The sequence below is a fragment of the Medicago truncatula genome, chromosome 8 (assembly GCF_003473485.1).
Source record: "Medicago truncatula cultivar Jemalong A17 chromosome 8, MtrunA17r5.0-ANR, whole genome shotgun sequence".
NCBI lineage: Eukaryota > Viridiplantae > Streptophyta > Magnoliopsida > Fabales > Fabaceae > Medicago > Medicago truncatula.
This window is the reverse complement of record NC_053049.1, coordinates 2,796,264-2,813,700: the sequence shown is the minus strand read 5'-3', so window position 1 is coordinate 2,813,700 and position 17,437 is coordinate 2,796,264. Positions and strand designations below refer to the sequence as shown.

General features: G+C 33.0%; 1 protein-coding gene across 1 annotated transcript; it reads left to right on the top strand.

Annotated features, from left to right (window-relative positions):
- The first annotated feature begins 1,582 nt into the window (after positions 1–1,582).
- LOC11431114 (uncharacterized) lies at positions 1,583–10,273 on the top strand. The gene is made up of 6 exons (XM_039829532.1): positions 1,583–1,898; positions 2,319–2,393; positions 2,492–2,564; positions 3,336–3,553; positions 4,741–4,951; positions 5,429–10,273. The coding sequence occupies exons 4-6, from the start codon at positions 3,386–3,388 to the stop codon at positions 10,156–10,158; spliced, it is 5,109 nt and encodes a 1,702-aa protein (XP_039685466.1). The 5' UTR covers positions 1,583–1,898; positions 2,319–2,393; positions 2,492–2,564; positions 3,336–3,385; the 3' UTR covers positions 10,159–10,273.
- Positions 10,274–17,437: the final 7,164 nt, after the last annotated feature.

The window sequence follows — 17,437 nt, the reverse complement described above, 5'->3', positions numbered from 1 at the left end:
ACATTTTTGAAATATATGTGTGTCCCATCACTTTACATGGATTTCATTTCCAAAATGTGAGACATATATATGTTTCATCCAATAAAAGTGTGGATTTCATTTCCAATATGTGGGACACATATATGTTTCATCCAATAGAAGAGAGTTTAATCACTTTATATGAGACCCATTTCTATAAGCGTTAAATATGTTTTTGATTCCTATAAATTTACCAATTTTTTTTCTCTTAGTCCCTTAAAAATTTTCCTTCAACTTTTAGTCCTTATAATTTCAATCACTATTTTTGGTCCCTATTTTTAAATAAATTTTTATATTTTTTAATTAAATTGTACAGAAATGTATAGAATATTGTAAAAATCATTCTAAAAAATTAGAACTTTTTAACAAAACATAAATTAAATATGAATTTTTTACCACCACAAATATAAAAATTTCATACTTAATTCGTGGTTTGGTAAAATATTCCAATTTATTTTGGAGTGATCTTTATACAACAACAACCAAGCCTTAACCCACTAAGTGGGGTAGGCTAAAAATAGATATTATAAATTTTTCTGCAGTTCCCGTGAGCTTAACTCAGTTTGTATGGTCATACATAATATATGCAAGACCTGAGCTGGGCATCAAACCCCTGGCACCACAACAACAAAAAATCTGCAAAATTTATTTTATTCAAAAGTAAGAATTCTACGTAATAAAAATTTATTCTATGTTTGAAGGACTAAAAGTTGAAGAAATTTTTTAGAGGGAATAAAACGAAAAAGTTGACATATTTATAGGAATCAAAAACATATTTAACATTTTTTATGATTGTTAAAAGAAAATATTCTTTCCCTAAAAAAAAAATTATAAACCTTTCTATACCTCGTAATAATACTCAACTCTACCTTATGGGCTGTCACAATTATTAGTGGTTTATGGTTAAAGAGGTATAAAGAGAAGAAAAGGAAAGGAGAGTAAAGTTTCTTTCAAATAATTGTTTGTCCTCGTGAGCTTAGCTCACTTGATATTGGTAGGGACAATGCATAATTATGAAAAGTTGGGGTTCAAACTCTGACAAAAAAAAATTGTTTAAAGTTTTGACTTAGATATCAATCATTTTATTTAATGGGATCTTAAATATATTAAGGGAAAAAAATTGAAACTTTAAATAACTTACCTCAATGCCTTTCAAAAAATAAATAACATACCTCGTCCAATGAAACACAACATTTTAATCATTATTTCCTTTCTTTTTAAAAATATATTTTCCCTTTAATCTTATTAGAATGAGTCATGCTAACAAACAATAAGTGTCAAAAGAACATTATTCAAGAAACTTTAAAAATAAAAATTTTATTTAAAAATATAAGTCAAATAGTTATTAAAGTCATAAATATACGATATCTCTTGATTCATTAAAGAATGTCCCAAAAACATTTATCATAATTTCTTTTAGAATTTCATAAGATTTAACAAAATTTAATTTTTTTGTTATATAGACATTTTACCAAAATCAGTTTTTATTTCACTTTTGACAATAATATTAAATATTTTGAGAAAAAACTTTATCATTCATTTCAATTTTATTCGCACACAAAAATATAAAACTTTTAGTTCCCACACTCTTTGTATTCTGCTGGGTCTTCATTGATGATGACTCAAATCCTCCTCTTCCTCTTCCTCCCTCCGTCGTCGTCACTGCCGTCACCTAACTTCTAATTAAAACAACACTTTTCTCTTTTATGTTTCATATTTATCATTTATCATACTACCAAATTTTCTCTGCTCATTAATTCACTTACATTTGAATTTATTTTCTGCAGAATACTTATCTTCCTTCTTGGATACAACCAAATCAAGCATTCAGTTTGGAGTTTGCTAATCTCACAATTATTGTTATCAATAGTGCAATTAGAGTATGTACTATTACTTTTCAAATTACATAAATCATCTTGTTTGGATTCATTTATTTGAGTTTATCTTTGCCGATGTAAGCACTTTTAAGATTGTTGAAGTGAACTTGTGAAAACAGCTTATCACAACATGTTCTACATTAGCTCTTCAACATGTCTCAATTCACCTGCACTATGTTTTGAGAGAAATGATATTTTAGCTTTCTCAAATTGAGGAATATTGTAATCAATGAAGGGATAAGAGCAGAATTGAAAACGACTTACTCATTAGGACAGTTAAATATGAAAGTGTGATAATTTTATAAAATATGGTGATTGACCCACTTGTACATGCTTGCTTGCCTTAAAATAAATAGTACTTTTTTTCATGACATTAAATTTTAGCTTTTCTAAGTGTTTCTAATTAATGGAAGTTTATTGCAGGATAACTATAATGGCTTGAATGTTGCTCTTGGATTACTGCAGCCACTGAATTTATCTGTATTAACTTTATCTGAGGTTGATTGATTGCGTTGTTGCCTTTTTTCCAATAAGCAATAATCCATTTTGGTTTGACTCTACTCATATCTTGTTTATTGATGTTCCTCAAATTGTAGATATAGAAACAATTCTCAAACTTGTAGGATCAGCTGCACTTGTTCAGTTTGCTAGCAAGAAGCTTCTAAATAGGTAAGACTTTCTCCATGCAAGATTGATTAGTATTATTTACTATATCATCAGTTTTCATGCATTAATTTAATTAAAGAATCAAGATTTCTTTTGTTATTATAATTTCTCAACCATTGTTAGTTTTTGAGATTCTGATCCCATCCCAACTAACCTAAACATTAATAAACCTTTACAATTGTTTCTTTTCATGTTTTAAGGCTGTTGTACTGAAATTGGAGAGGACCAAACTTGTATAGTTCAAATGATAAGTAATTTGAGTCCTTTATGTTTGCGGACTATGAGTTGAATTTCTGACTTAGACGTACAAAAGAGACAACCTTTAAACATGCTAAATCCTCGAATGGATTAGACTCGGCTGTTACTCGCAGAAAATATCAACAAAAGAGTGGGAGGACACTACTCTCTTTACATGTTATTAGTCTACTCACTGATTTACTATGTCTATTAATGTAAGTGTAAAATATTTCATAAAGTAAGGGTGTAATTGACAGAAAAGTAGTTAATATAACATTAAAATTTAAAAATAACAAATAAATATAAAAATTGTTCATTCCTTCCTTTTTCTAAAAACTACTTGAATGGTAATCAGATATTTAACATTTCATTAAAATCAAAATTATTTATGTATTGTCTAGATAAAAATTGCAAAATTGAGGAAGTAATCACTAGTTTTGAAGTGTGTTAAACCTTTCAAGTAAAATTAAAACTTGATTTTTTTTCTTCTTCTCCGGCTTAATGATCTTCTTGTATTCTCTTACACATTTCAAACAGTGTACTTCACTACCAGTTACTTTGCGGCACTTGATTTTGAGGATTGAGATATGAGCAAAATGGCTACACAGAAAAAACACATTGAAGAGATACGAAGGAAAAAGTTCTCCATTGGTGGCAATCCAAACCCTTTGACTGAGGACCTTCACCAAGCTGTCAAGAATCTCTCAGATGAACTATATACCAGAGATGTTCATTTCCTAATGGAGCTCATTCAGGTACCTTACCTAGTCACCTTTTCATCACTTTTCTTTTACACTTCTTTTCTTACATACAAACTCTATGCTAGTTTTTTAATAATGCATATTTTTTTCTTTGTTATGAAGTTGTAATATTGCATTTTTCATTATAGTATTATTATTGGAGGTTAAAATATAGCTTTATTCCTTAACATTTGCACGGATAGATTGTATAAAATTTATGACCATGTAAAATTAAATTTTCCTATGTAGATATTTCTGCATATAGGAAATAACGTATGACATGATACTATAGTGAAATATAGTTAGACACATGAAAAACATTTTTACACTGTTCTTTTTGTTATATTATTGTTTAGAAAAATATTAGCAACCCATTTTGTAACACACTATTTCGAGCACAGACTTTTCTTGTGTTTAAAAATCATATGGATCCCAACAAATTTATGTAGGACACACAATTTAGTAGGATCCATTTTTAAAAGAGGAGTGCTAGCAACACGCACTCTATTTAAAATTGTGAGACCGGTTTGATTATCAATGATGACTCAATGACCGAGTATTTTGGGTATAATGTGTGGGAGAGAATGTTGTTAGAACTTCTGGTGTGATTGGTTAACTAGGTTTTTCCCCCTTAATTAAATTTGAGGTTTTGTTAAATGTTAAGTCACTCATTTCATATCCATTTTTTTTTTCATCATTCATTTGTAATTATTCATTAAATTAATCTTTTTGCTGTCACATGTGTGTTTATAAGATCTTATTCTTCTAAAGCCAAAAAAGAAAAGTTTTAACAACCAAGGTTCCTTGCCTCAAAAAAATAACCAATGTTTCTAAACAAGTTTTTCAAATATTTATATTTGGAAAATAATCTATTTCTAGACATCTTCTTCTAAGCTACATTATAGTTGGATCAAATGTGGGATATTTGTTTAACTTTCAATACAATGTAGAAAAGAATTAGAAATTCTTTTGAACCATTTCTAATAAGAAGCTGAGTTTTTGATCATGTGATCATGCTTAACAGTTGAGTATGTATGTTGTTTCAGCTGCCAACAGTAACTGGTTAGTGCTAGATAGCAGTGTAAAAGAATGGTTTCTCTAGTTCTATGTCCATCTCTATCTCTATCTAGAATGATGCAATTTTATTTCCAAATTATACTGGTTGACACTCATCACCCTAAAATTTTGCTTTGCTTATACAGAATGCTGAAGATAACCACTATATTGAAGGAGTGAGTCCAACATTGGAGTTCATCATAACTTCAAAGGACATAACAGCTACTGGTGCTCCAGCCACGTTACTAATTTTCAACAATGAAAAGGGTTTCTCTCGCCAAAACATTGAATCTATCTGCAGTGTTGGACGGTCAACAAAGAAAGGCAATAGGAGCAGCGGTTACATAGGCGAAAAAGGTATATTGTCACCTTTAAATGTCTCTTAATTTATTTTGTACTTTTTCCTTGAGAAGAACTAGTGATTATGTGGTTCTTTCATTGAATGATAGTTAAATGATATTTTAGTACCTGGTTGAATTGTATGTATAGGCATTTAACTTTCTTGAATCAATTTAATATCAATTAATTTGTTCATATACAGAGGATATTTTCAGCCGTTATATCATAGGAAAGAAACATTGGCTAATTTAACAGTGTTTCCACAATAGTATTTCTTGTGAAAAATATATTTCTGAAATTTAAACATGCTATTTTTTCGAAGACAGTTTTGTATATTTTGTAAAGCCTTTTTAATCAATTTAGTGATTAGTATAATTCAAGAAGTATCTGAATCAAGGGCTGTAAGATTATTCTTGACAATGGATATCTACGAGAGTAGCCAAATTTTAGATGATACAAATCTTTGACATAATCTTTCCTATGGTTGAATTTCAGGTATTGGTTTCAAGAGTGTGTTTCTTGTTACTGCTCAGCCTTATATATTTAGCAACGGATATCAGATAAGGTTCAGTGAGAGGCCCTGTACACATTGCAGTCTTGGGTATATAGTTCCTGAATGGGTTGAGGAGAAGCCAAGCCTTCTTGACATAAAGCAGATATACGGTGCTGGTAAAGATTCCCTTCCAACGACAATAATTGTCTTGCCTCTTAAGCTAGACAAGGTCGAACCTGTGAAACAGCAGCTCTCGAGCGTTAACCCGGAAGTTTTACTGTTCCTTTTAAAAATCAGACATCTTTCTGTCAGAGAAGACAACGAGGATCCCAAAAAGAACACTGTAACTTCTGTATCTATTTCAAGCGAGATCGACTTTGTGACAAGGAAAAACATGGATGCTGAATCTTACACAATCAATCTATCTGCAGGGGAAAAGAGTAGTGACGAAAAGAAATGCTGCTATTACATGTGGAAACAAAAGTTTCCTGTCAAGTTGCAAAATGTGGTGGAAAGGAGAAAGGATGTGGAAGAGTGTGTTGTGACATTGGCCTTCCCACGTCAGGAGAGGCTTCAGAAGATTAAGAAGCTTCGCAAGCATCAGAGCTCTCCAGGGGTTTATGCATTTCTTCCTACAGAGATGGTTACTAACTTTCCCTTCATAATTCAAGCAGATTTTGTTCTTGCCTCGTCAAGGGAAACAATTCTATTGAATGATAAGTGGAATCAAGGGATACTTGAATATGTTCCATCAGCCTTTGTAGATGCATTCAAAACACTTGTGACAGAATCAAATGAATTAACAGTATCCAGTTTGCCTGATTGGTTCAAGTTCCTTCCAATTGATAGTTCTCCGATTGAGAATTTCAATTATGCGAGGGAGAAAATCAAAGAAAAACTTGCTGAAGAAAAAATTGTTCCTATTGAGACATTCACAGAGCAGAAGCAGTTCTACAAGCCTAGTGAAGTTAGCAGGCTACTACCTAAATTTTGGAATATTTTGACAATGGCCCGGGTGGAAGGAGTGCACTTGCTTCACCTATCTTCTCATGATGGGATGAAAATCTTAAGTTCTTCGTTTGATAAAAGCAAGTATGAGGCAATACTAAAATTTTTAGGGGTGAAACATGTGAAGTTTGAGTGGTATGCAAAGTGTATCCAGAGTACTAATCTTGTGGACGGAGTATCAGAAAATCTCTATCTTGAGCTTTTACTGTTTTTGGCTAAAAATTGGAAAAAGTTTAAGAATTCCAACATCATTAATAATATTCCATTGATTAAATATGTGGCTTCTGATGAGATTCCGTCGTTTTTGACTATCAAAGAATGCAAACAGAACGAAGCAGGTGCCAAGCGAGTAATGCTGGCGGACCTAAGTCGGACTTCTTGGTTGATCAATTGGAACAAAACATTTAGATGTGCAGCAAACCAGTTTTTTATGCCAGAAAGCACACAGCAAGCTATCTCGCAATTGAACTTTAAGAAGGCTTTGGTCGATTGGCTTGTAAATGATGTTAATGTTCACACTCTGAATGGGTACATTTTTGCAAAGGACCTCTCCAGTTCTATTAAAAATAACCGCAAGCTTGCCGTTGCATATGCTCATTTCTTATACCATTCTTTGTCAGAAGGTTATTTGTCATGTCAGGAGGTTGACGATTTATGTAGTTCTATGCCACTTGTGGACAAGAATGGACGTATAACTAAAAGTAGAAATGGTGTTCTTCTGCCTGAAAATGTTAGCAAATGGGCAGACTTAATGGTTTCTAATCCATGGAGAAAAGAAAATTATGTTGAGCTAGGAAAGATGTACCTAAATGCATCTTATGCAGACCAATCTACAGATTCTGGGAAGCTTATTGAATTCCTCAAAAATCATGTTGGAGCTTCTGACATACCTTATCTATCTCCTCCAAATGCTGGGTTTTCAGCTGCAGATACTCAACTCACCAAAGAAAATGCCTTTTTACTTTTGGATTGGATTCGGGAACTGAAGCATAAGGGAGTGCACCTACCAGAGAGGTTCTTGGCATGCATAAAAGAAGGCAGCTGGCTTAAAGTTACGGGTAATGGATTCATGTCTCCTTCAAAGTCATTCTTAATTGGTTCATTGGGAAATATTTTGCAAAGTGGTTCAGTTCTTGTGGATATTCCCTTAATAGATGAAAGCTTCTATGGAGAGAGAATAAATGAGTACAAAGAGGAATTGAAAACAATTGGAGTTATGTTCAATTGTGAGGAAGCATGTGAATTTATTGGAAAAGAACTAATGTCTCGTGCTGCTTCTTTCTCATTAAGTAGGAGTCATGTTCTTTTGATTCTTAACTTCGTCCAATATATCCGGACAAACCTTCTTCCTTTGGACAATTTTGTTGACAGCATCAAAGAGGCAAGTTGGCTAAAGACATCTTGTGGTCTTAGGCCTCCTGTGGGATCGGTATTGAATGACTCAGGATGGCAAGTTGCATCACAAATTAGTGATATCCCTTTCATTGATCGTGCTTATTTTGGTGAACAAATATATAATTACAAAGAGGAGCTCAAGTTGCTAGGAGTGATAGTTGACTTAACTGGAAATTACCAAGTCGTCATTGAGCATTTGAAGTCGCCTTCAAATTTGGCTTCATTGACCGCTGAGGCTGTTCTTTTGATAATGGAATGCATCAGACACTTGAATGCCCCCGATAAACTCTTGAATTCGTTAAGTGGAACAGGCTGCTTGAAGACCAACACGGGTTTCAAAACACCAGCTGAATGTTTCTTGTATGATCCAGTGTGGGGCTGCATTCTGGAGGTATTCATTGATCTTCCTGTTATTGATCATAACTTTTATGGGGCGAAGATTTTCTCTTACAAAGACGAACTGAGGCAAATCGGGGTGGTGGTTGATTATGGAAATGCTATAAAAAAGTTTTCAAGTCTCTTTGAACGAAAGGCATTGGAAACTTCAATTAACCAAAAACATGTTATCTCATTTCTAAAATGTTGCAGGCAGCTGGAGGGGTCTTTTCCTTCTGATTTCTCAGCCCTCATGCGTAAAATGAAGTGGTTGCATACTAGTGTTGGTGGATTTAGGTGCCCAAAAAATTGCATTTTATACAGTCCGGAGTGGGAATCAATATCTTCTATAACTCGTCTCCCTTTCATTGATTATAGTGACAAATGTGGTGGTTACAAGGCAGAGCTGAAGAGCATTGGTGTTGTTACTGAATTGAAAGACGGGTTGAGGTTTGTGGCTGAATGTCTGAATTTTCCTTCAAATCCCTCCACCATTAGTCCTGAAAGTGTGTTTTCTTTATTGGAATGCATCCAACTTCTAATACAAGATAACAACCTTGCATTTGAAGATGATTTCAGAGGAAGATTGTCCCAAAATTGGTTGAAGACACATGCTGGTTATAGGTCTCCAGAGAAGTGTTTGTTGTTTGGTTCCAAGTGGAGTTCTTTATTGAATCCAACTGATGGACCTTTTATAGATGAGAATTTTTATGGACCAAATATTGCATTTTTCCAGAAAGAACTCAACGCGATAGGGGTCATTAGTGAAGTTGAAAAGGGGTGCTCCTTGCTTGCCAGTCACCTTGATACTCTCTCTGATCATGATACCATTGTGAAAATATACAAGTTTTTATATCAATACAACTGGAAAGCTGAGGAGAATGCTGCAAAGAAGGTTTGGATTCTTGATGGAATTAAAGGTGGTAAGTTCGTTGATTCTAAAGAATGCGTCTTACATGACCCTGCCAAACTTTTTGGTTCAAAGTTTTATGTTCTAGAAGATATCTATGACGAAGATATTCTTCTTTTTTTCTTATATGCAATGGATATAAAAAGTAAGCCCTATGTAGAAGATTATGTTGACCTCTGGAATGATTGGGGGAGCTCAATGGAGCAATTGTCATATGATGAGTGCTGCAAGTTCTGGACGTCTATATCAAAACATTTGAGCACAAATCAAGAGAAAAAACTTGCAGAGAGTTTGATGAAACTGCCTACATCATCGGGAAATAATGAAATATTTCTGGTAGATAAAAAAGATGCTTTTATTCCCGATAATCTTCATATGAAGAAGCTTTTTGAGAGGGAGAAAGTTTTTGTATGGTATCCCCAGCATAGCATGAAAACATTTTCCAAGTCTGAGCTGTCTGACATTTACAGAAAAATTGGTGTTAGAAATATCTCTGAATCACTGTGCAAAGAAGAATCAGCCTCCGTGAATGACAGTGATAAACTGAACTATGTTGATCCAAATAACATTTTCAACTTAAAGGGGTTGGTTAAGCTTATTCTTGGTTTTCTTGCTTGTGCTTTCCCGAAAATGGAACCAAAGAAGAGACATGAAGCTGTTCAAAGTCTTATCAACTCGAGTTTCCATGAGACAACAGAGCCGATCAATGTAAGCTATAGTTTGTCATTGTCATCAGGGGAAATCATTACAAAGAAAGCAAACAAAAGGGTACGTTGGGAAAGTCAAAGCTGCAAGTTTATCATCCAGAAGATGGAGGAAGTTCCTGGTGATGCATTGAGATGTGCTACAAGTTTCTCTGAAGCAATATCCGAGGGTATTTTGCGTGAGAATCATGATCATGTTGCTGCACTCTCGGAACTAATCACACTAGGCTTTGTTCTGAAATTTAAGAATGAAGAAATTGATTTTCTAATGGAATCCAAGAATCTTCAGATTGACCTTGAGGATGAGGAGTTCCTCAGTTCTGCCTTCCCTTTTGACTAAGTCTATCTTGCCACTGCTTACTTGTGTTTTTCAGTTTGTTTATTTCAATTTGTTTTCCTTTCAGTGGATATGTCATTATCTTAATGACTGAATTATCTAATTATTTTGTCTACAATATTGGCTTTCTTTACTTTTATCTGATGAACATTTGGTCTTTATAAGACAGCACTTATGGTTTGTTGAATTTCACTGTGTTGATACAATTGCTACTGTCATGATTTCATAAAACATAACTGCTAAAACCACTTCACTCTAACATATGCCAGATTTTTTTCTTCCACCCAACACAGTAGCAGTTATTGTAAATCACTATACCTTTAGTTGTATAAGAAAGTTTTCTAGACTTAAACATTGTATGAGTAATATGACAATTAATTTTGTCATTGAGCAGTTAGTAAATGTTAGGGACCATCATCTTTTTGTCAGTTTCATTTTCTCTACTAACATACCTCCAATATTTCTATTATAAAAATTTAGTTAATTTCCATCTGAAGAGTAAACTTCTAAGACAATATAAATATCTGCAGTATAATAAATGTTACATGTTTTTCCAGTAATATTTAAATTTTGTCCCTTAATGTTGTAAAATTTTCTTTTTTATGAAAACTATAAAATGTGGTTACAAATTGTTGAGAGACTCAAATATCTATCACTTGTATCATCTCTACTATTCTCGATGACAAAATATGATTGAATGCATTTGTAAACCTTTTCTACATACTATCTGGCTCCATCTCTTTATAAACCTTTCATTCGAATTGTACATTGTTCTTAAGAAGATAATTAGTTGTGCTAATGTTCATGATAAAGAAAAAAAGGGGGGCACATGTAACCATACCAAGGATCACACTCTGAGCTTTAGAATCCTGGTGTTTTTTTGTTTTGCACCAGACTCAAAGATCTTTCATCTAAAGTCCTTGGATTTTGTTCCATGATTATGGTTATGATCACTAAATGTCTATTATCGATGATATTTTTCTTTTTAATTCTAATTGGTAAATAATATAATAAACGTATACAATTTTATACGTTTATTTTAAGAAAATAATATTTATTTGATTGGATAAAATATTATAATTATAAGTTTAATAGTTTAAGTAAATTGTGAAATAAGACAAAAAATCAGTACTGAACTTGGCATGTGTATCTATCTATATATTTTATAATTATATTATGTTTGACAAAAAATAAGGTAGGATAGAATCTTTAGTGTTAGGTAAAATTAATTACTAGTCAACTAGTTTATTTATTTTTTATTTTTTGAGTGGACTAGTTGAATTAGCTGATAAATATTAGATGACATAAATATTTTCAATTAATTTTTAACATGTTTCAACTAAGATAGTAAAATTAAAATTTAGAGGACAGATAATAAGTTTTAAGTTTTGTCAATTTTTTTTTTTTAATATATTAAAAATTAATATCCTGATTGCACCAAAAAAAAAAAATCATGAAATGACAATGATCGATTATGTTTCTAACATATGAAGTAGTAGAAAAAATAGATTAACTTAAAAAATAAATATTATTAAATAAAATATAAAAATGAATGAATAATAGATTAATATGATAGATCATAATAATAAAATGTTAAAATATATCTACGCTAATATGTATGCTAATAATTGATTAGGCAATCACTTGTCAAAAAAATTGATTAGGCAATCAATTATTAGTCATAGTCAATGATAATTGATTTTTGTATCAAAAGGAAAACTAAAGCAAAAAAAAAAAAAAAAAAGATAAAATAAAATAAAAACTACAAACAGGAATTGAGTTCCCATGGTCTCAATTAGACAATATCCGAATAGACGAGAAGGATAAGTAGGGTGATCTAAGCTCATGAGTAAGCGAGACGTCTAATTTAGCGATTTAATATGCAGAAGAATTCTCTTCATGCAAGGTATGACCAAAACCAACATTCTAATCTCTCAACATATATAAGAACGAATTTTATCAATAAGATGTGCATAAGAGTAAGTAAGTAGGATCCCGTACTTGATAACATTCAATGTCGTTTGAGAGTCTGACTCATAAATGATATCTCTAAAACCATGATCCTAAGTTATTTGTAACTCATAAGAAATAGCACGATGCCCCCGCATTAATATTAGTAACATAACCACAACTTCCAGCAAAACCAATAATCCAACCACCCAGAGTATTTACGATGAGACCCCTAAATCTTATTCTACCAGGGTTATCTACCAATCGAACTACCATCAACATTAACTTTAATCACGTTATCTGAAGGAGGATGCAAATAAACCAAACTAGAATGACCACAAAAAAAAAAAAAAAAATCTTCTTGGTGGAATAAGAGAGTGAATTTGACTAATTGAAATGTCGATTGATTTATGAATTCCATCATTTCAGTTGATCAATTTAATAAACATATATATTTTGGAGTCTTCTGTTTAGTGAGTTTTAAAACTCCTTTTTGATGATATTTTCGGACTTAAGAATTTTCTTTTAATCTCTTAGTTTTGATTTTTATTTTTATAAAAGTTACCAAATTTAGTCACTTGTAATTGGTTAGCAAATCAATTTAGCCATTGATAAAAAATAATAACAACAAATTAGTCTATTAAGTAAGAACAAATTACTCCATGAACTTGAGGTTTGGGTTAATGGTGTAAGTTTGGAACTTAAAATTGTGTTTCTCTTTTGATTTGAGGTTTAAATATCATGTAGATGTCTACAATTTTTGTGTTGGGTCATGAATTCATATATAGTTTCGCTCTAGTTTCAATGAGTCTCTCCTAATGACCAATGAGATTGATCATTTAGATTAATCGATTTTTTGGACGAATATTTAAAAAAAAATATTAGTTCGTGACTTTTTTTTTTTTTTTTACACATAGTTCGTGACATTTTAAAACATGAGACAATTTCCTTTGAAAAAAAAAAAAATGAGACAAGTTAGATTTTATGGCCTAATATTATATTTTGTTCGTAAATAAAGTAAAATTTAGGGTTTAGCCTTTATTTTTTAACTTTTCTTCTCCAAAAGGAGTCTTCGTTTACAGTTTTCACTGTCAGTATTTGCGCTTCACTGCCATCAGAGAATAACGGCAACGCCAAAGGAACACATAGAAGAGATACGAAGAAAAAAGTTTTCCATTGGTGGGAAACCTAATCCATTGACTGAAGATCTTCATCATGCTGTCAAAAATCTCTTTGCGGAACTTTACGCCAAAGATGTTCACTTCCTCATGGAACTCATTCAAGTACACATTCTTTAATTTTTCATATTTTTATTTCTTATAGTGTAATCATGCATGAATATGAATGATAATGTTGTGAAAATTTGTTTTTTTGGTGTAGGTTTTGAGTTACACAATATTAAGACCATTCTTATTCTGATTTTTATTTTTTAATTGTTTCGATTTTCTTTTTTTTTTTTGTTGAAGGAATTGTTTCGATTATTTTGTTTTGATACGATGCACGATTCTGATGAGAATACTTATACATGTAAATGAGTGATGTTCTATATTTAGTTACATCCTACGAAGCACAGACACATACACGGGACACAACATGGACACAGTCGACGTTGATAATAATTTGAAAAAAATGACATAATTTAATGTGACACACTTTCGATCAGAAGTATTGGTGCTAGAGAGGTTATATCATTATCATTATCCCTATTTAGAATTATGCAATCATGTTTCTAAACGAGGGATGTTATATTTGAAAATAAATAAACTAATATCTTGTTATGCTGTAAAAATACAATATTTTGTGTATGTTCGATTTTGCAGTGACAAAAATTGATTTTGAATGTTGATTTGGTAAAAAATTGATTTTTTGTCAAAAGTGAGTTATGTTTGGATACATATATGTAAAAGTGAGTTGATCAATATATTTGAGTGTAAAAATCATGTTTGAAGTCAAAAACGACAATCCCTAACTTCAAGTTAGAATCAATTATGGAGTCAAAATAGATTATACACCTCAAAAATTGACAATGTGACTGGGAAAGAGAAAAATAATATAACAAGTCAAAATATATTGCAACTGTTTATATATATTTGGTGCTGGCCACAATTTTGTTGTCAATATAACATTTCTATTTTTGAATTATAGTGCTTAAAATTCTTTTCCATAATTTTTGTTGTTGTCAATTCTTACAGAATGCTGAAGACAACCACTATAATGAAGGAGTGAATCCAACACTTGAGTTTGTCATAACTTCTGATGACATCACTGGTACTGGTGCTCCAGCCACATTGCTTATTTTCAATAATGAAAAGGGCTTCTTTTCAAAAAACATTGACTCCATTTGTAGTGTTGGACGGTCAACGAAGAAAGGCAATAGGAGCAGTGGTTATATAGGAGAGAAAGGTACATTACATTCTCAAGGACTGTTGCTAAAATATTTACTTTCAATGAAAATTAGTTTAATGTTTTCATTGTTTTTTTAATATCTGAAATGTAAGTATATGGATCTAATTTGTTTGAATGATTTCAATGCCAGTTAATCTATTTTGTAAAACTTAAACATCTTTACTTTTCTATTAGAAATACTTGTTACTCAAGAAATACTATAAAATTATTCTCGACTATGGATATATATTTGAGTGGCCAAATTGAAAAAGTTGACAGAATCTTTGCTATGGTTGAATTTCAGGAATTGGTTTCAAGAGTGTGTTTCTGGTTACGGCTCAGCCTTATGTTTTTAGCAATGGATATCAGATAAGGTTCAATGAGAAGCCTTGTCCACATTGCAGTCTTGGGTATATAGTTCCTGAATGGGTTGAGGAGAAGCCAACCCTTGTTGACATAAAGAAGATATATGGCGCTGGTAAAGGTTCCCTTCGAACTACAACAATTGTCTTACCTCTGAAGTCGGATAAGGTCGAACCTGTTAAACAGAAGCTCTCAAGCTTTCATCCAGAAGTCCTTCTGTTCCTTACGAAAATCAGACACCTTTCTGTCAGGGAAGTTAGTGAGAATCCCAAACAGAACACTGTAACTGATGTGTCTATTTCAAGTGAGATTAACTTCGTGACTAGAAAAAACATGAATGCTGAATCCTACACAATCCATCTCTCTGCAGAAGAAAATAGTGATGCTGAGAAGGAATGCAGCTACTACATGTGGAAGCAAAAGTTTCCGGTCAGGCCAGAAAATGCGGTCGAAAGGAGAACAGATGTGGAAGAATGGGTTGTGACACTAGCCTTCCCTAATCAGGAGAGACTTCATAGAGGCAAAAGCTCACCAGGGGTCTATGCCTTTCTTCCTACAGGGATGGTCACTAATTTTCCTTTCATTATTCAAGCAGATTTTGTCCTTGCCTCATCAAGGGAGACAATTCTCTTGGATAATAAATGGAACCAAGGAATACTTGACTGTGTTCCATCAGCATTTTTAGATGCATTCAAAACACTTGTCATAGGATCAGTTCAAGCTCCAGTATCTAGTTTGGCTAGTATGTTCAAGTTCCTTCCCATTGAAAGTTCTACATTTGAGAAGTTTAATTATGTGAGGGACAAAATCAAAGCAAAATTGGTTGAAGAAAGTATTGTTCCTATTGAGACGTACTCCAAGCAGAAGCACTTCTATAAGCCTGGTGAAGTTAGCAGGTTGCTGCCTGAATTCTGGAATATTTTGACTAAAGCCAGGGACGAAAGCGTGCACTTGCTTAACCTATCTTCTCATGATGGGAGGAAAATCTTGAGCTCTTCATTTGATAAAAGGGAGTATTATAATGTACTCAATTTTTTAGGGGTTAAATCGGTGACTTATGGTTGGTATGCAAAGTGCATCCAGAGTTCTGATCTTGTGGATGGAGTATCAGAAGATCTCTATGTTCAACTTTTACTGTTTGTTGCGAAATACTGGTCTTCAAGATTTAAGGGCACAAATATTAATAGCATTCCATTGATAAAATGTGTGGCTTCTGATGGAACTCTATCCTCTTTCAGTCTTCATGAATGCACACAGCACTATGCAGGTGGTAAGCGAGTAGTGATAACAGACTCAAGTCTCTTGGATGATCAATTGGAACAGGGAGTTTGCATGTGCAGAAAATCGGTTTTTCATGCCAGAAAGCACACAAAAATCTATATTGTCTTTGGCCCATAAACAGACTTTGATGGAATGGCTTACAAAAGAAGTTTCTGTTACTAATTTGAGTATGCACGATTTTGCCCACGGGCTATACAGTTCTGCTAAAAATAACAAAAAACATGCCATTACATAAGCTCATTTCTTATACCACTCTTTGCCACAAGGTTTTTTTTCAAAGCGGGAAGTTGATAGTCTATGTAATTCTCTGCCACTTGTTGACAACTATGGGTGTGTCACACTAAGAAGAAATGGGGTTCTTGTGCCTGCAAATATGAGCAAATGGGCAGACTTGATTGTTTCTAATCCTTGGAGGAATGAAAATTATGTCGAGCTTGGAAATGATTACCTAAATTCATCATCTCATGCAGGTCAATTTACAGGTTCCGAGATGCTAATTAATTTCCTCACAACTCATGTTGGAGCTTCTGACATACCTTATATATCTCCTCCAAATGCTGGGTTTTCCGCCGTTGATACACCACTTACCAAAGACAATGCCTTTTTGCTTTTGGATTGGATTCGGAATCTGAAGTACAAGGGAGTACACCTACCAGAGAGGTTTTTGAAATGTATAAAAGATCGTAGCTGGCTTAAAGTTACAGCCGGTGAATTCAGGCCTCCTTCAAAGTCATTCTTAATTCGCTAACCATTGGGGAAAATTTTGCAAAGTGGTTCAGTTCTTGTCGATATTCCCCTGATTGATGAGAGCTTCTACGGGGATAAAATAAATAAGTATGAAGAGGAGTTGAAAACAATTGGAGTGATGTCCAGTTGTGAGGAAGCATGCAATTTCATCGGAAAGGAACTTATGTCTCATGCATCTTTCTCCGCTTTAAGCAAGAATCATGTTATTTTAATGCTTAACTTCATCCAATATCTCAGTAAAAGTCTTCTTCCTCTGGACAAATTTGTGAACAGCATCAGAGATGAGCCTTGGCTTAGGACATCTTGGGGTCGTAGGTCTCCTGTGGGATCTTTTTTTTGAACAAATCTCCTGTGGGATCTGTATTGAATGATTCCGGATGGCAAGTTGCATCCCAAATTAGTAATATCCCTTTTATCGATCAATCTTATTATGGTGAAGAAATTTATAATTACAAAGAGGAGCTCAAGTTGCTAGGAGTGATAGTTGGCTTATCTGGAAATTACCAAATTGTTTATCGAGCATTTAAAATCATGCTCAAATTTGGCCTCTTTGACA